This window comes from Arachis ipaensis, chromosome B8, assembly GCF_059453495.1.
Source record: "Arachis ipaensis isolate K30076 ecotype BB chromosome B8, ASM5945349v1, whole genome shotgun sequence".
Classification (NCBI taxonomy): domain Eukaryota; kingdom Viridiplantae; phylum Streptophyta; class Magnoliopsida; order Fabales; family Fabaceae; genus Arachis; species Arachis ipaensis.
In genome coordinates, this window is record NC_142443.1 from 128,087,914 (window position 1) to 128,110,384 (window position 22,471).

A 22,471-nucleotide genomic window follows, 5' to 3' on the forward strand; every position below is an offset into this window, starting at 1 on the left:
TTTACGAGTTCAATCCTGGTATAATGATATAATTACCTAATAAGAAAATTCAGATAATTTACAATGCAATGGAAATTAAAGTCCCATTATATCAGTAGAGGTTCTATAGAGAGAGAAATGATGATTTCTGTACTTGTTTTGATTCCTTTTATATACATACTATTCAGCACCCTTGATTCCCATCAATTGGAGGTCTTTTCTTGCCTTAAGGTGGTCTTTAGATTTACCTTTCTCGTTCAGTATGGTGAAAACTATGTTGTCGCACACATTCTTCTCTATGTGCATCACATAAAGATTGTGACGCAATCCACTATTTTCCTAGTATGGGAGCTCCAAGAATATACTCCTCTTCTTCCAAGGAGACTCGTCTTGTACGGCGGTTTGATATCCACGTGTTCTTTTTCCAGTAACCGATTGCACCTTGCCAAGGTGGACATGCACATCCTGTAGTTGTCGCGCAATGTCTCTACCAGAGAGTTTGACAGGTGGACCTCTATCCTCGATCTTTCCATCAAATCTATCCCGGTCCTTTCTATATCTGTGGTTAGGATTCAAAAAATGACGATGACCCATGAAACACCATTTTTGACTGTGTGTGAGCTGGTTAGTCTCAGCATCCAAATTGCATACAGGACAAGCTCTCCCACCATACGTGTTCCACCCAGACAAGTTGCCCAAGCCTAGAAAATCACTGACTGTCCACATTAACGCCGCATACATCTTGAAAGTTTTTTTCTCGTAAGCACCGTACGTTTCAACACCAACCCACAACTGCTTCAACTCATCGATCAAGGGCTGTAAGTAAACATCTATATCATTTCCAAGCATTTTATGCCCAGGAATAATCCTGGAGAGGATAAAAGAGGTGGGTTTCATGCAAATCCAAGAGGGTAGGTTGTACGGAATAAGAACCACAGGCCAAATTTGGTACTTCGAGCTCATGCTTCCATAAGGGTTAAAGCCATCGCTAGCCAAGGCTAAACAAACACTACGCGGATCGCCGGAGAAGTCGAAATAAGTTCTGTCAAATGCCTTCCATGCCTCGCCGTCCCGTGGATGCCGATAAATACCATTAGAGCTATGACCTCTCTTATGCCACAGCATGTTAGTGGCTGTCTTACTGGACATGTATAACCGCAGCAAATGTGGAATAAGGGGGAAGAAGTAAAGAGTCTTTGCCGCTTGCGATTTTTCATTCTTCTTAACAACCCTGTTGATCCTCACTCTGGAGTTCTTATTAGTCTTTTGCTTCCATCTCGATGTCCCACATCGCTTGCATTTAGACAGCTCTTGGTCGCTGCCCTGGTATAGCATGCAGTCATTTGGACATGCATCTATCATTTTGTATGTGATATCGAGCTTTCTTATGATCCTCTTGGCATTGTGCATAGTGCTCGGAATCTTTGCATGCTCAAAGGCATCCGCCAGCAACTCCAATATCATTTCAAAGGCATTGTCGCTCACTCTACACATGGACTTTATATGATAGAGTCGTACCAAGAAAGACAGCTTAGAGAACTTTGAATATCCCGGGTATAGCTCCTGTGCTCCATCTTCGAGCAGGTCATACAAGTTGCGGGCCTCGCAACTACTTTCATTTGATAAGTATGGCAACTCTTCCCGATCCCCGCTAACATGTTCATTAATGAGCGGATATTTTATACGCTTTTTGGGGTTAATTTCATATAGTTTTAGTATGTTTTTGTTAGTTTTTAGTTTATTTTCATTAGTTTCTAGGCAAAATTCATATTTCTGGACTTTACTATGAGTTTGTGTATTTTTCTGTAATTTCAGGTATTTTCTGGCTAAAATTGAGGGAGCTGGGCAAAAATCTGATTCAGGCTGAAAAAGGACTGCTCATGTTGTTGGATCCTGACCTCTCTGCACTCGGAATAGAATTTCTGGAGCTATAGAAGTCCAATTGATGCGCTTTTAATTGCGTTGGAAAGTAGACATCCAGGGCTTTCCAGCAATATATAATAGTCCATACTTTGCTCAAGGATAGACGACGTAAACTGGCGTTCAACGCCAGTTCCATGTTGTAGTCTGGCGTCCAGCGCCAGAAACACGTTACAAGTTGGAGTTCAACGCCAGAAACAGGTTACAGCCTGGTGTTGAACGCCCAAAACAGCCCAGGCACGTGAGAAGCTTTAGTCTAAGCCCCAGCACACACCAAGTGGGCCCCAGAAGTGGATTTCTGCACTATCTATCATAGTTTACTCATTTTCTGTAAACCTAGGTTACTAGTTTAGTATTTAAACAACTTTTAGAGATTTAATTTTTATCTCATGACATTTTTAGATCTGAACTTTGTAATCTCTGACGGCATGAGTCTCTAAACTCCATTGTTGGGGGTGAGGAGCTCTGCTGTGTTTTGATGAATTAATGCAACTATTTCTGTTTTCCATTCAAACATGCGTGTTCCTATCTAAGATATTCATTTGTGCTTAATTATAGAGAAGGTGATGATCCATGACACTCATCACCTTCCTTAATCCATGAACGTGTGTCTGACAACCACATCCGTTCTACATCAGATTGAATGAGTATCTCTTAGATTCCTTAATCAGAATCTCCGTGGTATAAGCTAGAATCCATTGGCAGCATCCTTGAGAATCCGAAAAGTCTAAACCTTGTCTGTGGTATTCCGAGTAGGATTCTGGGATTGGATGACTGTGACGAGCTTCAAACTCGCGAGTGCTGGGCGTAGTGACAGACACAAAAGGATAGCAAATCCTATTCCGGTATGATCGAGAACCTACGATGATTAGCCATGCGATGACAGCGTATCTGGACCATTTTCACTGAGAGGAAGGATGGTAGCCATTGACAACGGTGATCCACTAACATACAACTTGCCATAAGAGGGACGTGCATGCGTGAAGAAGAAGATAGGGAGAAAGCAGAGATTCAAAGGACAAAGCATCTCCAAAACTCCAACATATTCTCCATTACTGCATAACAAGTATTATTTGTGTTCTGCCCTTTTACTTTTTACAATTCAAACTAAAAAAATTATTATTGATATTATATCCTGACTAAGAGTTACAAGATAACCATAGCTTACTTCAAGCCAACAATCTCCGTGGGATCGACCCTTACTCCCGTAAGGTATTACTTGGACGACCCAGTGCACTTGCTGGTTAGTTGTGCGAATTTGTGAAGAATTGTGATTTCCAATTTCGTGCACCAAGTTTTTGGCGCCGTTGCCGGGGATTGTTTGAGTTTGAACAACTGACGGTGAATCCTGTTGCTTAGATTAGGAAAATTTTGTCTTTTGGGTCAGAGTCTTTTATATTCTTTTCAAAAAATTTTCAAAAATATTATTTTTCTTTATTAGTTTTTAGTTTTTCTTGTTCTGTTTCTTTTCTTGTTTTTCGTGTGCCTTTTCAAAACATTAGTTTTCAAAAAAATATTTTTTCTTAGTTATTAAAAAATACTTCTTCAAAACAAGTGTTACATTTACAGCTCAATTGGCTAGAGCATTGGTTTATGTTCTTGATGATTGGGCACCGGTTCTATTAAAAATCTTTTTCAAAATAATTTTTCTTGATCTTGTGCCAAACTTTAAGTTTGGTGTTTTCTTGTTAATCTTTCTATAATTTTCAAAAATTTTAGTTTGATTTTCTAAAAATTTTAAGTTTGGTGTTCTTTCTTCATGTTCTTGTGTTCTTGTGAGTCTTCAAAGTGTTCTTGAGTTTTTCCTTGTGTCTTGATCTTAAAATTTTTAAGTTTGGTGTTCCTTGGTGTTTTCCCTCCAAAATTTTTGAAAACAAGGAGCATTAGATCTAAAAATTTTAAATCTTGTGATATCTTATTGTTTTTCTCTTTCCTCTTTAAATTCAAAAATATCTTTTCTCTCTATTTTAAAGCAAATTTTTGAAATTTACTTTTAAAATTCAGATTTTTTTTCAAAATTTAAAATCTTTTTTTTCAAATCATATCTTTTCCAATCAAATCCTTTCAATCTTATCTTTTTCAAAACTTCCTAACCATTTTTTTTCTCTCTCCATTTTTCGAAAATCTTCACCTATTTTTATTTATTTTACATCATCTCCCTTTCTCCATCATGGATCTAAGTGGAAATGAACAGTCCAGAAGGACTCTGGGGTCATATGCTAACCCCACTACTGCTTCATATGGGAGTAGTATCAGTATACCTTCCATTGGAGTCAGTAGCTTTGAGTTGAATCCTCAGCTCATTATTATGGTGCAGCAAAGTTGCCAGTATTCCGGTCTTCCACAGGAAGAACCTACAGAGTTTCTGGCACAGTTTTTACAAATTGCTGACACAGTACATGATAAGGAAGTAGATCAGGATGTCTACAGATTATTACTGTTCCCATTTACTGTAAAAGGCCAAGCTAAGAGGTGGTTAAATAACCAACCTAAGGCTAGCATAAAGACATGGAAACAGCTGACAGAAAAATTCCTGAATCAATACTTTCCTCCAAAACGGATGACACAGCTAAGGCTGGACATCCAAGGCTTTAAACAAGGAGATAATGAATCTCTTTATGATGCCTGGGAGAGATACAGAGAGATGCTAAGAAAATGCCCCTCTGAAATGTTTTCAGAGTGGGTTCAGTTAGACATCTTCTATTATGGGCTTACAGAAAGGGCTCAGCTTTCTCTAGATTACTCAGCTGGTGGATCTATCCACATGAGAAAGACAATTGAAGAAGCTCAAGAGCTCATTGATATAGTTGCCAGAAATCAGCATCTGTACCTAAGCAGTGACCCTTCCATGAAAGAAGAGGCTAAAACAGTAACTGCTGAACTCAGTCCTGTAGAACAAGCTGCTGAATTCAATCAGCAATTGGATTTTCTAACAAAACAGTTAGCCGAATTCAAGGATAGACTACAAGAGACAAGGATGGCTAATGTAAATATGGAAGTACAATTAAAGCAAACAAAGCAGCAGCTGTCAAAACAAATAACAGAAGAATGCCAAGCAGTTCAATTAAGAAGTGGGAAGACATTAAATACCCCACCTCAAGGTAGCAGGAAGCCAAGAAATGAGCAAACTACCCAAAATCCATCTGAGGATAGTAAGAGCCCGGAGAGAAATAATTCTGGCGCTAAAACGCCAGAGATTGGGTGGAAGACTGGCGCTGAACGCCCAAACCATGCTCAGGACTGGCGTTCAACGCCAGAAACAAGCAAGGAACTGGCGTTGAACGCCCAAAGGAAGCACAGTTCTGGCGTTCAGACGCCAGGAGCAGATGAGAAGTTGGCGTCTAACGTCACTCCAGCTTCCAACCCTGGCACTCATATGCCAGTGAGGGATCAGACACACACAAGTGCTCATGACAACCCCTCCAAAAAGGCCTCTTCAACCACTTCTGTAGGAAATAAACCTGCAGCAACCAAGGTTGAGGAATATAAAGCCAAGATACCTTATCCTCAAAAACTCCGCCAAGAGGAGCAGGATAAGCAATTTGCTCGCTTTGCAGATTATCTCAGAACTCTTGAAATAAAGATTCTGTTTGCAGAGGCACTTGAGCAAATACCTTCTTATGCCAAGTTCATGAAAGAAATCTTAAGTCATAAGAAGGATTGGAGAGAAACTGAAAGAGTTCTCCTCACTGAAGAATGCAGTGCAGTCATTCTAAAAAGCTCTCCTGAAAAGCTTAAAGATCCCGGAAGCTTTCTGATACCATGCATATTAGAGGGTAACTGCACCAAGACAGCCTTATGTGATCTTGGGGCAAGCATCAACCTAATACCTGCATCCACCATCAGAAAGCTTGGTTTAACTGAAGAAGTTAAACCAACCCGGATATGTCTCCAACTTGCTGATGGCTCCATTAAATACCCATCAGGCGTGATTGAGGACATGATTGTCTGGGTTGGGCCATTCGCCTTTCCCACTGACTTTGTTGTGCTGGAAATGGAGGAGCACAAGAGTGCTACTCTCAGTCTAGGAAGACCTTTCCTAGCAACTGGACGAACTCTCATTGACGTCCAACAGGGGAAAATAACCCTGAGAGTCAATGAGGATGAGTTTAAGTTGAATGCTGTTGATAAACCCATATTTCATGAGCTCTTTTGTGCTTAATTTGAGTGATTTATTCAATCCTCCACCTACTTATTCACATTAATTGCATGGTTTTACTTTCCCTTCCTTATTATGTCATATTGTGAAAAACATGTTTCCTAAGCTTCGAAAATTAATTATTTTAATTACCTTTATTTCCATTCGATGCCGTGATTAGTGTGTTGAGTAGTTTCATATTTTCTAAGGAAGAATGACTTAAAGGATGGAAAAGGAAACATACAAAAATGGAAGGAGAAGGCAAAACGGAGCTTTGAAGGAAACTGGTATTCACGCGATCGCATGGACGATGCGATCGCGTGCCAGAAGCGAAGATGCAGCGACGCGGCCGCATGACTGACGCGGCCGCGTGACATAAGCAGAACGCATACGACGCGAACGCGTGACTGACGCGACCGCGTGGCAAGGAAAAGCTCCGAATGACGCGACCGCGTGACCCACGCGGACGCGTGACAGAGGCCACGCACCAGAAATTGCAGAAAATGCTCATAGCAATTTCTGAAGCCCTTTTTGGCCCAGATCCAAGTACAGACAGCATAGACCAGAGGTTATAAAGTGTGGGAATGCACCCATTCAAAGAGAGCTCGCATATTTTTATTTTCCAATGATTTAGATTTAGTTGCGAGGGAGATCTTCTCTCTCTCTCTCTCTCTTAGGATTTAGGATTTCTTCTTGTTTTAAGAGTGACTCTCAATCCAGGTTTTATATTTCCTTGTTTTAAACTTCCCTTTCACTTTATTTATTTATTTCAGTATCTGAGTTGGCTATTTACCCTTATAATTGGATCTAAGAATTCTTCCATGTTACAGACTGTTATTTGAATTAATAATATTTGAGGTATTTTCAGTTTATGATTGTTCTCTTTGATTTAAGTTACCATTGCTTCCCATCTAAGGACATTTTTATTATTCCAGCAATTTTACTTTTTCCCCTTTTGGTCCTGGTTAAGAATTCAGTAACTCAACAGTTATTAAACTCAACATAATTGATAATCGTTATCTTGCTAATTGAGCTGAACTTAAGTAATCCCAACCTTTTCTTAGGAAATAAATAGGATTCAAAGGTCAATTTAATTAACCCCTTGACTTTCCTTTGCCCTAGTAAAGGTTGACCAAGTGGAGTATAGATTCAACCTTCATTATAGTTGAGAGAGATAACTACGTTGGACCTCCAACTTCTCTTACCTTACCAAAAGTTTGCTTTACAATATTTATTTATTTTAACTGCCATTTACTTTACTTGTCATTCAATTTACTTACCTCTCATCTTCCAAACCCCGATTACAACCTTTATAGCCAATAATAAGAACATACTTCCTCGCAGTTCCTTGAGAAGACGACCCGAGGTTTGAATACTCGGTTAACAATTTCTAAAGGGGTTTGTTACTTGTGACACCCAACACGTTTGTATGAAAGGACTTTTGAAGGTTTAGAAACTATACTTGCAACGAGGATTTATTCGTAAATTTCTAGACCACGCAAAAGTTCCGCTCATCAGCTGTCAATGCCATGCAGCATCCAGACACACCAAAAGACTGCATGAAAGTTGATCTTATTGACTCTCTGGTGGAGGAGATCAACATGGCTGAGAGTCTCGAATCAGAGCTAGAAAACATTTTTAAGGATGTTCCGCCTGATCTAGAGGATTCAGAGGAACTGAAAGAGCCTCTAAAATTTCCTCAGGGAGAGGAAAAACCTCCTAAACCCGAGCTCAAACCATTACCACCATCCCTAAAATATGCATTTCTGGGAGAAGGTGACACTTTTCCAGTGATCATAAGCTCTGCTTTAAATCCACAGGAAGAGGAAGCACTAATCCAAGTGCTAAGGACACACAAGACAGCTTTTGGGTGGTCCATAAGTGACCTTAGGGGCATAAGCCCAGCTAGATGCATGCACAAAATCCTATTGGAGGATGATACAAAGCCAGTGGTTCAACCACAGAGGTGGCTAAATCCAGCCATGAAGGAAGTGGTGCAGAAAGAGGTCACTAAATTACTAGAGGCTGGGATTATTTATCCTATTTCTGATAGCCCCTGGGTGAGTCCTGTTCAAGTTGTCCCTAAAAAGGGAGGCATGACAGTGATTCATAATGAAAAAAATGAATTGGTTCCTACAAGAACAGTTACAGGGTGGCACCTGTGTATTGATTACAGAAGGCTCAATACAGCCACCAGAAAGGATCATTTTCCTTAACCATTCATAGACCAAATGCTAGAAAGACTAGCAGGTCATAATTATTACTGCTTTTTGGATGGCTATTCAGGCTACAACCAAATTACAGTAGATCCCCAGGATCAAGAGAAAACAGCATTCACATGTCCATCTGGAGTATTTGCTTACAGAAGGATGCCTTTTGGGCTGTGTAATGCGCTTGCAACCTTTCAGAGATGCATGCTCTCTATTTTCTCTGATATGGTGGAAAATTTCTGGAAGTCTTCATGGATGACTTCTCAGTATATGGAGACTCATTCAGCTCCTGTCTTGATCACCTGACACTAGTTTTGAAAAGATGCCAAGAGACCAACCTAGTTTTAAACTGGGAAAAATGTCACTTTATGGTGACTGAAGGGATTGTCCTTGGGCATAAAATTTCAAATAAGGGAATAGAGGTGGATCAAGCTAAAATAGAGGTAATTAAAAAATTACCACGATCTGCCAATGTTAAGGCAATCAGAAGCTTTCTGGGGCATGCAGGATTTTATAGGAGGTTTATAAAGGATTTTTCAAAAATTGCAAAGCCTCTAAGCAACCTGCTGACACGCCATTTTTGTTTAACACAGAGTGCCTGCAGGCATTTGAAACTCTGAAAGCTAAGCTGGTCACAGCACCAGTTATCTCTGCACCAGACTGGACATTACCATTCGAATTAATGTGTGATGCCAGTGATCATGCCATTGGTGCAGTACTGGGGCAGAGGCATGACAAACTTCTGCATGTCATTTATTATGCTAGCCGTGTTCTAAATGATGCCCAGAAAAATTACACAACCACAGAAAAGGAATTGCTTGCAGTGGTCTATGCCATTGACAAGTTTAGATCATACTTAGTAGGATCAAAAGTGATTGTGTACACTGACCATGCTGCTCTTAAATATCTACTTACAAAGCAGGATTTGAAACCCAGGCTTATAAGATGGGTATTACTTCTGCAAGAGTTTGATATAGAAATAAGAGACAGAAAAGGGACAGAAAACCAAGTGGCTGATCATCTGTCTCGGATAGAACCAGTGGAAGGGGCGTCCTCCCCCTCTATTGAGATCTCTGAAACCTTTCCGGATGAGCATTTGTTCGCCATTCAGGAAATACCATGGTTTGCAGACATTGCAAACTATAAAGCTACAAGGTTCATACCCAAGGCATACAGCAGGCAACAAAAGAAAAAATTAATTTCTGATGCAAAGTACTACTTGTGGGATGAACCCTATCTCTTTAAGAGATGTGCAGACGGAATAATCCGTAGGTGTGTGCCTAGAGAAGAAGCACAGAGGATCCTATGGCATTGCCATGGATCACAATATGGAGGACATTTCGGAGGTGAGCGAACAGCCACCAAGGTCCTCCAATGTGGTTTCTACTGGCCTACACTCTACAGAGATTCCCGAGAGTTTGTACGTAACTGTGACAGTTGCCAGAGAGCTGGTAATTTGCCTCATAGTTACGCCATGCCTCAACAAAGAATCTTGGAGATTGAGTTGTTTGATGTATGGGGAATTGATTTCATGGGGCCTTTCCCACCATCATACTCAAACACTTATATTCTGGTGGCAGTTGACTATGTATCAAAATGGGTAGAGGCCATTGCCACACCCACCAATGATACTAAAACAGTACTGAAGTTCCTCCAGAAACATATATTCAGCAGATTTGGCGTCCCTAGGGTACTAATCAGTGATGGGGGCACTCACTTCTGCAACAAACAGCTTTACTCCGCCATGGTCTGGTATGGGATTCGCCACAAGGTGGCGACTCCATATCATCCACAGACAAATGGGCAAGCTGAAGTTTCTAACAGAGAACTAAAAAGAATCCTGGAACGGACTGTAAGTACCCGTAGAAAGGATTGGGCACGAAGCTTGGATGATGCTCTGTGGGCTTACAGAACAGCATTCAAAACTCCTATAGGGACCTCTCCGTACCAACTTGTGTATGGTAAGGCTTGTCACCTACCCGTGGAACTGGAACATAAGGCCTACTGGGCAACCAGATTCCTAAACTTTGATGCCAAACTAGCTGGAGAAAAAAGATTGCTCCAGCTGAATGAGCTAGAGGAATTCAGATTCACTGCTTTCGAAAATGCCAAGCTTTATAAAGAGAAATAAAAAAGATGGCATGACAGAAAGCTATCTTCTAGAATCTTTGAACCAGGACAAAAGGTTCTATTGTTTAACTCTAGGCTCAGGCTATTCCTCGGGAAACTGAAGTCCCGGTGGAGGGGACCATATGTGATTACAAGTGTATCACCATATGGTTATGTGGAGCTTCAAGACATTGACTCTGATAGGAAGTTCATTGTTAATGGACAGAGAATCAAGCATTATCTTGAAAGTAATGTTGAGCAAGAATGCTCAAGGCTGAGGCTAGATTAAAAAGCTCAGCAAGGTCCAGCTAAAGACAATAAAGAAGCGCTTGCTGGGAGGCAACCCAGCCATTGGCATCACTTCCTCTAAGCATTTTGCCCTATTCTTGATTTTATTTATTTATATAAAGTTCATTGATACTAAGGTAAAGAGTCAATTGCATAAGTTTACAGGGTTACAGAAGGATTCAACACACAAAACAGAGAAAAAGAGCTCACTGGCAAGAAAACACCAGTAAGAGGCATAATTGGGCGTTCAACGCCCAAAAGAAGCATCCACTGGGCGTTAAAAGCCAGTAAGGATAGCTATATAGGCGTTGAACGCCAGAAAGAAGCTCCTTCTGGGCGTTTAACGCCAGATTTACAGCGTCCTGGGCGTTCAGAAAAACGCCCAGTGACAAAGGAGTTCCTGGCGTTCAACGCCAGAAAGAAGCAACAGCTGGGCGTTGAACGCCCAGGAGAAGCAGCAATTGGGCGTTAAATGCCCAAAACATGCAGCGTTTGGGCATTTAACGCCAGGATGGTGGGGAGGAGGTAATTTCGTTTTTACTTCATATGTTTCATTTTAATTTTAATTTTCATGTTTCAATTCATGATTTCTTGCATAAACATGTTACAAACCCTGATTTCTAAAATCCCTAATTTCTAAAAACCCTACTTTAAAAATATCAAATGTATCTTAATCCATAAGCACAAATCCTTTTTTCAATCCAATTCAACTCTTTTTCAAATTTTCAAAACAAATCTATCTCTTTTCATTCTAAAATCTTTTCAACTAATCAATATCTTTTTCAAATCTCCATATTATCTTTTTCAAAAATCCAAATTTATCTTTTTTAAATATCTTTCATATCTCTTCAATTTTAAATTATATCTTTTCTTATCATACTTATTTCTTTTTAAATCATATCTTCTATCTTATCTTTCTCCTTATTTTCGAAAACCCACCCCCCTTCCCTTTTAAAAACACATTCAGCCTCCCTCCTCTCATCCACCATTCAATACAAGCTCTCCTTCTACCCATCTCCTTTCTTTTCTTTTGCTTGAGGACAAGCAAACCTCTAAGTTTGGTGTGTTTATCCGTGATCACTAAACCATACCCACTAAGATCATGGCTCCTAAAGGAAAACAACCCACTCCAAGAGGCAAGAAAGAGAGCATTCCAAAACCACTTTGGAATCAAGGGAGGTTCTTAACCAAAGAACATTCAGATCATTACTACAAAATAATGGGTCTAAGATCAGTGATCCTGGAAGTCAAGTTCGATCTGAAAAAAGATGAATATCCGAAGATCCAAGAGCAGATTCGAAACAGGAACTGGGAAGTCCTAGCTAATCCTGAAATGAAAGTGGGAAGGAATATGGTTCAGAAATTCTATGCTAATCTGTGACAAACAGACAGGCAGAGAATATCTGGAACTGCCCTCTATGACTATCGAACCTTGGTCAGAGGAAAGATTGTTCACATCCACCCTGACAAAATCAGGGAGATCTTTAAGCTACCTCAGCTAAAAGATGACCCAGACTCCTTCAATAGGAGAATGATGAGAACAAACAAGAGCCTGGATAAGATTCTAGAGGATATATGCATCCCTGGAGCCGGGTGGACCACCAGCAGCAAGGGTGTCCTAAATCAACTCAAGAGAGAAGATCTGAAACCAGTCGCCAGAGGTTGGCTGGACTTCATTGGGCGTTCTATATTGCCCACAAGCAACCATTCTGAAGTCACTGTTAAAAGAGCAGTGATGATCCATTGCATTATGTTGGGAAAAGAAGTAGAAGTTCATCAACTGATCCCATCTGAATTTTACACACTTGCCAAGAACTCCAAGGATGCCAGGTTGGCTTATCCAAGCTTAATCTCTATACTCTGCAAAGATGCTGGAGTAAAGATGGGAATAACAGAGTATATCTCAGTGGAGCAACCAATCACTAAAATCACAATGGAAAAACAACAAATGCAGGATGACCCCACCAAGAGGAGGGCGCAAGAATTCCTCCCAGAAGTCCCTCAATTTGAATATTGGGAACAGCTTGAAGTATCTGTTACCAAGTTGCAAGAATCTATGGACCAAATAAAGGAAGAACAGCAAAATCAAAACAGTATGCTCTGCAAACTGCTCAAGGAACAAGAAGAGCAGGGGCGTGACTTAAAGGAACTGAAGCGTCAGAAGTTATCTCTTGAAGGACCAAGCACTCCACAGACTAGAGGAACATCCACATCCCAAACTCAAGGTTGTTGAGCCCTAATCTTAGCCTTAACTCTGTGATAATTGTTCTTATTTGAGTTCTACCTTAGTAGTTATAGTGGTAATTAGTAGTTATTTTATCTCCAATTAAGCTATAATTTATTTTTCTCATCATCATTAAACATGAATAAAATAGAAGATTTTCTTTAGGATAAAGAGGCAATATTTTTCGAGTTTTTAATACAAGAAATTCTGATTAATTACATGTGGTTGCAATGCTTTCTGCCTTCTGAATGAATGCTTGAACAGTGCATATGTCTTTGGAATTTGATGTTCTTGAATGTAAAATATGTTGGCTCTTGAAAGAATGATAAACATGAGACATGTTATTAGTAATCTGAAAAATCATAAAAATGATTCTTGAAGCAAGAAAAAGCAGTGAATACAAAGCTTGCAAAAAAAAAAAGCAAGCAGAAAAAGCCAATAACCCTTAAAACCAAAAGGCAAGGGTAATAAAAAGGATCCAAGGCTTTGAGCATCAGTGGATAGGAGGGCCTAAGGGAATCAAATCCTGGTCTAAGCGGCTAAACCAAGCTGTCCCTAACCATGTGCTTGTGGCGTGAAGGTGTCAAGTGAAAACTTGAGACTGAGCGGTTAAAGTCAAGGTCCAAAGCAAAAAGAAGAGTGTGCTTAAGAACCCTGGACACCTCTAATTGGAGACTTTAGCAAAGCTGAGTCACAATCTGAAAAGGTTCACCCAATTATGTGTCTGTGGCATTTATGTATCCGGTGGTAATACTGGAAAACAAAGTGCTTAGGGCCACGGCCAAGACTCATAAAAGTAGCTGTGTTCAAGAATCAACATACTGAACTAGGAGAATCAATAACACTATCTGAATTCTAAGTTCCTATAGATGCCAATCATTCTGAGCTTCAATGGATAAAGTGAGATGCCAAAACTGTTCGGAAGCAAAAAGCTACTAGCCCCGCTCATTTAATTAGAATCTGAGCTTCACTCAAAAACTCTGAGATATTATTGTTTCTTGACTCATTTGTATTCTATTTTATTTGTCTAGTTGCTTGGGGACAAGCAACAGTTCAAGTTTGGTGTTGTGATAAGCGGATATTTTATACGCTTTTTGGGGTTAATTTCATATAGTTTTAGTTAGTATTTTGTTTATTTTCATTAGTTTCTAGGAAAAATTCATATTTCTGGACTTTACTATGAGTTTGTGTGTTTTTCTGTAATTTCAGGTATTTTCTGGCTGAAATTGAGGGAGCTGGGCAAAAATCTGATTCAGGCTGAAAAAGGACTGCTGATGCTGTTGGATCCTGACCTCTCTGCACTCGGAATGGAATTTCTGGAGCTACAGAAGTCCAATTGACGCGCTTCTAATTGCGTTGGAAAGTAGACATCCAGGACTTTCCAGCAATATATAATAGTCCATACTTTGCTCAAGGATAAATGACGTAAACTAGCGTTCAACGCCAGTTCCATGTTGCAGTCTGGCATCCAGCGCCAGAAACACGTTACAAGTTGGAGTTCAATGCCAGAAACAGGTTACAGCCTGGCGTTGAATGTCCAAAACAGCCCAAGAATGTGAGAAGTTTAGTCTCAGCCCCAGCACACACCAAGTGGGCCCCAGAAGTGGATTTCTGCACTATCTATCATAGTTTACTCATTTTCTGTAAATATAGGTTACTAGTTTAGTATTTAAAAAACTTTTAGAGATTTAATTTTTATCTCATGACATTTTTAGATCTGAACTTTGTAATCTCTGATGACATGAGTCTCTAAACTCCATTGTTGGGGGTGAGGAGCTCTGCTGTGTTTTGATGAATTAATGCAACTATTTCTGTTTTCCATTCAAACATGTGTGTTTCTATCTAAGATATTCATTTGCGCTTAATTATAGAGAAGGTGATGATCCGTGACACTCATCACCTTCCTCAATCCATGAACGTGTGTCTGACAACCACCTCCGTTCTACATCAGATTGAATGAGTATCTCTTAGATTCCTTAATCAGAATTTCTATGGTATAAGCTAGAATCCATTGGCAGCATCCTTGAGAATCCAGAAAGTCTAAACCTTGTCTGTGGTATTCCGAGTAGGATTCTGGGATTGGATGACTGTGACGAGCTTCAAACTCACGAGTGCTGGGCGTAGTGATAGACGCAAAAGGATAGCAAATCCTATTCCGGTATGATCGAGAACCTACAGATGATTAGCCATGCGGTGACAGCGTATCTGGACCATTTTCACTGAGAGGAAGGATGGTAGCCATTGACAACGGTGATCCACCAACATACAGCTTGCCATAGGAGGGACGTGCATGCGTGAAGAAGAAGATAGGGAAAAAGCAGAGATTCAAAGGACAAAGCATCTCTAAAACTCCAACATATTCTCCATTACTGCATAACAAGTATTATTTGTGTTCTGCCCTTTTACTTTTTACAATTCAAACTAAAAAAATTATTATTGATATTATATCCTGACTAAGAGTTACAAGATAACCATAGCTTGCTTCAAGTGAACAATCTCCGTGGGATCGACCCTTACTCCCGTAAGGTATTACTTGGGCGACCCAGTGCACTTGCTGGTTAGTTGTGCGAATTTGTGAAGAATTGTGAGTTCCAATTTCGTGCACCATTCATACATTAAATCTTCTTCATCGCCATGAAATCCTGGGAAGTTGAACGCCTCCTGAACCATGTCAAGCATTGGGGCTTTGAGGTTTCTATCGGGTTCTACTTCTTGTCCTTCACTAGAGCTCTCTACCATGCGTCTCTCACCGTGATGTACCCAAAATGTATAACTAGAGAGGAAATGTTTTATTATCAAATGATCGTACGCATCCTCTCTAGTTTGGAGAAGGCGGAACCCGCATATCGGACATGGACAATGTATCATCCCATCGGATGATGTATTGGCAAATACAAAATCTAAGAATCTGTTCAAACCGTCCCTATAATCTGGACTAATTCGTGGCTTTGAAATCTAACTCTTATCAATGTCTACTTCAATGATATAATAGAACACTGTAAATTCAAATAATAATAAAATAGTCATAAAATAGAATTGGACAATAACTCTTAAAATGAAAAACATAAAACACAGTTACTATCTTTAGAACAATACGTAGCACACAATATGATTTATTGAAAGTTGCTTACTCATTGGAAAATTCTGCACATTAGAAAAAAATTACTAGAAGAAAGAAATGCTGGTCCCAAAGCCAAAAAATTGAAATGAAAAATAAAACCTTACCAAAAAAAAAAGAAAAAGAAAAGAGGTGTAGAAGTTAGAGTTAAGAACATTGAATTCCTATTTCCTAGTACTTGATAAAAGGATTCAGGGGCTCACACAAGATTCATGCACTTCTCTCTAGAAACGACATACTATGTTCTTTCCATCCAATTTCAATCATAAAATTACAATAATAATAATAATTTATTTTTATGTACTAGTAGTAAAAAATAATTACTTTTTTTACTCTATAGACAAGATTTATATATACATCTGCTCCTACCAAAAAACAAAAACTGAGTGCCAAAATTTTATCAAAAGCTAAGAAAAAGGTGAGACAATATAATGGAAATTTGGAAGCATGCTAATTAAAGTTCAAATTAGCTTTATGATTTGTACATAACAATCCTAAATTTTACTGTTTTAAGTTGATAGAACAACTTGAGTCATAGAACAAATAGATCTGCGAAGTGGTTTGCCATTAATTTATAGGTCATTAGATTAAAAATAAATACTAAGTAAATTCTCAAAAAGATTTTGTGCAAGACTTATTAGTTCTTGACAAATGAAATACTTGTCACAGTTGAAGGTACAGGGACACACCCGAAATAATTTATTTCAAATCTCCGAAAAATCCGCTCATCAGATAACCTGCTTCAAGGCAAACTACTGGACCAAACTGCTGGCTTCTGACTTTAATTTCATGAAATAAATCCATACAAATGAGTGACATTGGCCCCCATATATCAATATGTATTAAATCAAAACTGTTTAAACTTGTTGTTTCACTAAGGGTATATGGTAACCATTTTTGCTTCGCATAATGGCAAAAATCACATGGTTTAGAGCAAGTAGATACAGGAAACTGCACACAAGGATATATTTGTTTGATAATGTCAAATTTGCTTTGAGGTACATAACCCAATCTAAAATGCCATAAATTCTCAATAGAAAAATTTGAAGTTTGTGTAACCAAATTTGCTGTCCTAAGATTAGAAGGAAGTAAAAGCTTGTCACTATGACTTTGCATGTCTAGAATCCTAGTACTCCTATTATATGTTGTATTTTCTATGTTGTCTTTATGTGCTAACTCTAATGCAGGAAAATCTAGCATGTATAATCCATGTTTTGCTTTAGCTGTGCCAATCATCTTCAAAGAGGTCCGATTCTGTATCTCACAAATTTTGTTAGTAAAAACACATTTGCAATACAGGCCTTCTGTAAGTTTGGAAATAGGTAAAAGATTGAAGTTAAAACTTGGTATGTACAGCACATCCGTGAGATAGAATGTAGCTGAAAATACCGCAATTCCACTTATAGTTGCAGTTGTGTGTGTTCCATCTGGTAATTTTACCAGAATTGGTCCAATATGTCTAAAATGTGTAAAAAAATGCAATGAGTGTGATACATCATCAGTAGCTCCTGTATCAAGCACCCAAGAATTTGAGAAAAAACTTTTTACTGACAAAAGTCTTGCAATATGAGAGCTCATGCAAAGTTTATAAGCCTCTAAAGGTATACCTCCACTCCCTGCATTTGATTGACTGACATCTCTCATGTTTGCTCCTTGAAAAAACTGTGCACACTCCTGCCGAAGAAAGGTAAGCAGTGCATCTCTCAAACTCTGATTGAATTGGGATTGACCATCAGGTTCCTTGTCCTGCTTGACATTGTGGGTGCGGCTCTCTTCAATTCCAGCAGCAATATGATTAGCCATAACTCCGTTGCTAGTCTCTCGTGACCATTTCTGCCTTTGTAAATGGGGTGGAAATCCATGTTTGTGGTAACAAGTATCCACAAGATGCCCTGCCTTGTGACAATAAGAACAGGTCTTAGATGCTGAATTTCTTCCACCTCTACTTCCACGAGTTTCTCGTCCTCTTTCTCTAGAAACACTGCTTGGATTATTGTTGAAATTATGAACTGAATTGCCCAAACCTAGGTGTAGGAAGTAAACACTTGCTGGATCTGCAAGTAAATTGGTACTCGATTATGGCTGCAAACTCGATAGTTGGCTTATAATGCGAGCTAGATTTCGAAGCTGAAAGCTCTCATGTGAGCCATTCCTCGACATTAGGTCAGAAGGAGTGTTGGCCATTGATGCTAATTCAATGCTCTATTTGTATCCAAAAGCTTCACCTCTTTCACGATCCTCCACGCTCACTGCACCATGATAAAATCGTGATCTGGATCTGATTTTATTGAAGAAAATAAGATTGAAGTGGAGGAAGAAGACTCAGAGAAAGTGAATTTGTCATATGAACAAATACAAAACCTAAAATTGAAGGAAAAATCACAGAGTACAAGAGAGTACATATTGTTATCCACTATTTATAGCTATTAGAAAATTAACCTTACTAAAACCTAACTCATGGTAAATAAGTTAACTATGGTTATGAGGTAATTACTATTGCTAGCTTTAACCTCTAATCAAAACAAACTTTTCTATCATTTTAACTAAAGAATTATTCAACCATAATCAATTACAGCTTGCTTTTATGAGCCATTAGATACTAGCTTAATATCATCTCCAACAGGTACTTCACTATCTTTTTTGGCAAGGTACACTTGGTAAGTGGTGGAAAATGAAGAGGGTGAAAAATACGAGTACAAAGGTCTTCATATTAAGTTATTAGAGTATGGTATAAAATGGAGATGGAGGAAACTTTTTCCTTTTAACTTATTATATTATCCCTGTAACACCCTAACTTTTAGCACCTCATGATCGTACTAAAAGCTCAGGCATTACTTACCTCTAAACCTTTATATTCCATACTATGTTTATTTAATATTGAGCCTTCGTGAATACGAACAGAAACTCTTATTAAGAAAATGAAAGGAGACGTTGTTTTAAACCACTTAATCACAAAAGTGAACGGAGCTACTGGGTAAACAAGTGAGCTTAGCCCGTAGCCGAGTAGGGTTTGTTGCTTAAGCCGGGTAAACTTAGGCTTAGGAAAGGTAGTTTACTTGCTTGTTTCTCTATGAAGATAGACTTCTGTTTATTGTTTTACGTGTTAAGTGCGAGATTGGATCCAAAATAGCGTATAGAAGATAGACTTTCAGCTCAGCAAAGTGAAAAAAGAAGCAAGGAGGAGAGTTAAGTACGAAAGGAAGACTGTCTTCTCCTTCTTTCCTTAGTCAGTAGTTACTACTAAGACCGAGCCTTAAACGGGATAGGGCGCACTAGTGCGAAAGCCAGTACTTTAGAGAAAGGCTAACTCGCATCCGTTTGATTGCTGGGGCACGCAACGGAACTAAGATGGATTTTAGTAACTCTCTGTTTTACCCACCTGCTTCAGGAACAGATGATTCCGCAGCTTATTTATCTTCTGTAAGCTTCGGTACGGAGTTAATGATTCTATCAACTATTTTATTATAGCAGCCTCATCACCCACTAGAAGAGAGTTTATACCTGAGTTGGTAGTACCACTCAAATCAACATTCTCATGTGTGTGTGTCACATGGTGGGTTGCACCAGTGTCTAAGTACGTACCATGCTGGGTCAGTAGCACTTTCTGGAGTGACTAGATAGGTTGAAGCTGAACCATTGTGGTTGTCATTCTTGCTGGGACCTTTTTTGTTCTTATCATATCGGTGATAGCACTGAAGCACTTCATGGCCATATTTCTCACATAAGTGGCATAACTTGTCAGATTTTCATCCACCATTACCCCTTAGACGAATAGGGCCTTTGCCTTAGCCAATTCTAGCCAAGCAAGAAAACGGATGCGCTCAAGCCAGCATAGCATCACTTACGAAATTTACCGCTGTTCAATCCTATGTATAAGGGGGGGAGATCTACAATATACATTGTATTAATTGAAATTATCTATCACTTTTTTTAAATTAACATCAGTCGAATTGCGTAAGTGATCACTAAACCAAAGTCTACTCGTTATGGGTGAATGATAATAATAAAGAATTTTTCCCTATCGGTAGTAGTATATGAGCACTATATCGGTGGAGCATATTTCAATATCAGTCTCATCTATAACGGTATCTATTCTATTATTGAGAAGCTGACAGGCCCAATGCGCTCTACAACGGGCCTTGCGAGGTCGTAGCAGCTGGTAACCTCGGATCCGTGTAAGATAAAGAACAAAACCTGATTGGATGGAGGAAGATAAGTTATGGAGAGTGTGAACTGATAGAAAGTGTTCTGTGAATGAATATATCATGTGATAATAGTAAGGGAGGAATCATTGGCCAAGAAAGTTGGCAAGGAAAAAATTCTTTAATTAATTGATTAGCGGATATCAATTAATATGTGAAGTGATTGAATATTACAGCACCCCATAATCTTCTCTGATAAAAGAATATGATAAGCAGCAATCAAACCATTAGGCAGTAAGACAAGAGAACGGAATAGCTATGCACCGGCTTTCGTCCCAACCAACGCGTAACCTTTCCCTAACCTTCTCTGCAGATGACCTTCCGAACCCTTCACAATTCGTTGCTTGTTTCCGTTCCAAACCAAACCCAGCAAGAAACCGAGCAATCCTCGCTCCTGCGTTAACGGCTATAGGCTTTGCGGCAACCCCTTTTTGGGTTTACCCTATAGAGCTTGCCTTATCGAATAGGGGCGAGTACTATACTACACGAGCTCATAAATTGGCCTCTCGTTGCTTTGTTTGCTCTTTGCGGAAGCTACTCGACTGTTAAGGAGAGGGCTTAACGCTCCTCTCTGGCCGGTGCTTCTTTCTTCCTGACCCTTCTTTTTCTTTCTTCCTCTTCCTGCTGAGCCAATGAGCTAAGCTCCATCCAATCAGGCATGAAAGAAAGCGCTAATTCAAGAATAAAACCTCTCAATCAAAGCTTTTACCCTTTCTTGATCTTAGATTAATAACCCGTTGAAGCGCAGGAGCTCAATTAATTGGTGCAGGTGCTTGGCTATCGAATCAGCACCTAAGGTAGCGACTGATTTGACTTGATGACCTGGTATGATCATGAACTATAATGTTCTATTGAATGAGATATAACCGTAGATATCCCAGTGCCCACTCTTCGATCTCCCATCGCATCGGTTCCTGAATATCTACTCACTCCCGCCCTGGATAGACTTAAGGCTGAAGACCGAGTAAAAGGGCTGGCAAGGCAAAATAGCAAAAAAGAGTTTAGCGTAAGAGAAGAAAGCTGCTCTTAGCAAAGAGAGGGTGGATAAGTTTCTAGTTCATGGATTGATCGAGTTTCGTTCTACTTTTGACTTATCTCGATTGGGTTGGTGTTAAGTGTACCCAACAAAAGGTACAATACAAGAATCTCAAGGACCCGTCTTTCTTCAGCACGAAGTTAGTTGATCGAGAAAGCAAGGACCCGTATAGAGCTACACCATGAGTAGATCGAAAAGGTCTCGCGAAGCCGGTAATCGTTTGCCTCCCCTAACTAGTAAAGCTGAAGAAGAAGCATAAAAATGGAGTCCTTCATCTTTGGTCTTTTTCCCATGCTTTCTGTTGGTCAACAACCAACCACAACTCTCTATAGTCAAAACACTAGTCCTGCAGGCTTGCTTTTAACCATACTTGGTTCAGTCTGTATGGAGGGAATTTCTTTTGTCTGAATCAATCATGCCTCAACTAGATCAATTCACTTATTTCACACAATTCTTCTGGTTCTGCCTTTTCCTCTTTACTTTCTATATTCCCATGTGCAATGATAGAGATGGAGTACTTTGGATCAGCATAATTCTAAAACAACGGAACCAACAGGTTTCAAACCAGGGGAACAAAATCCGGAGCAACGACCCCAACTGTTTGGAAGATATCTTGAGAAAAGGTTTTAGCACCAGTGGATCCTATATGTACTCTAGTTTATTCGAAGTATCCCAATGGTGTAACGCCGTCGACTTAAAGGGAAAAAGGAGGAAAATAACTTATATCTCTTGTGTCGGAGAAATAAGTGGCTCACGAGGAATGGAAAGAAACATATTCTATTTGATCTCGAAGTCCTCATATGGCGCTTCTTCTTCCAATCCTGGATGGAGGATCACTTGTAGGAATGACATAATGCTAATCCATGTTCCACACGACCAAGGAAGAATCAAAAAATAAGAAAGGTTATCGAGATTCTCAATCGCTCTTTTAGTAGATAGTGGGAAATGGGGCTCCCAGGCCCCCTATATATATATATATATACACACACACACACACATAGCAATATATACATAAACTTATTCAAATAATCTCAATTACAAGTCCTACCCCTCTAAAAACCAAAATAATAGCCGACGAGGGGAAAATAAATTCTAATAAAATTTAAACTCAAAATATCATAAAATTTAATTTAATTACTTTTAGAAAAATAATTTTCTTTAAATAAAATAATAAATCATGAATAACTCATTATTTAATTTTTAAAAACTTGGGTCATTATATTCTACCCACCTTGCAAAAATTTTTT

General features: G+C 39.2%; 2 protein-coding genes across 2 annotated transcripts; one reads left to right on the forward strand and one right to left on the reverse strand.

The window, feature by feature from the left end:
• Positions 1 to 318: 318 nt before the first annotated feature.
• LOC107611610 (uncharacterized) lies at positions 319 to 17,789 on the reverse strand. Its single transcript, XM_016313520.2, has 3 exons — positions 17,594 to 17,789; positions 17,341 to 17,494; positions 319 to 1,630 (listed from the first exon to the last, which is right to left on the reverse strand). The coding sequence occupies exons 1-3, from the start codon at positions 17,787 to 17,789 to the stop codon at positions 319 to 321; spliced, it is 1,662 nt and encodes a 553-aa protein (XP_016169006.2).
• A 1,452-nt stretch (positions 17,790 to 19,241) lies between these two features.
• Positions 19,242 to 22,126, forward strand: LOC107612013 (putative ATP synthase protein YMF19). Its single transcript, XM_088495970.1, has one exon. The coding sequence runs from the start codon at positions 21,640 to 21,642 to the stop codon at positions 22,120 to 22,122; it is 483 nt and encodes a 160-aa protein (XP_088352096.1). The 5' UTR covers positions 19,242 to 21,639; the 3' UTR covers positions 22,123 to 22,126.
• Positions 22,127 to 22,471: the final 345 nt, after the last annotated feature.

What these genes read in the sequence shown, in the direction of transcription:
- LOC107611610 (XM_016313520.2), bottom strand. Translation starts at nt 17,789, where the DNA reads ATGGCTAATCATATTGCTGCTGGAATTGAAGAGAGCCGCACCCACAAT. An exon ending in ATCAAATGCAGGGAGTGGAG is followed by an intron (nt 17,495 to 17,593) that starts GTATACCTTTAG and finishes TGCTTGATACAG; the next exon opens with GAGCTACTGATGATGTATCA. An exon ending in TTCTATCTCACGGATGTGCT is followed by an intron (nt 1,631 to 17,340) that starts GTACATACCAAG and finishes TGAACATGTTAG; the next exon opens with CGGGGATCGGGAAGAGTTGC.
- LOC107612013 (XM_088495970.1), top strand. Translation starts at nt 21,640, where the DNA reads ATGCCTCAACTAGATCAATTCACTTATTTCACACAATTCTTCTGGTTC.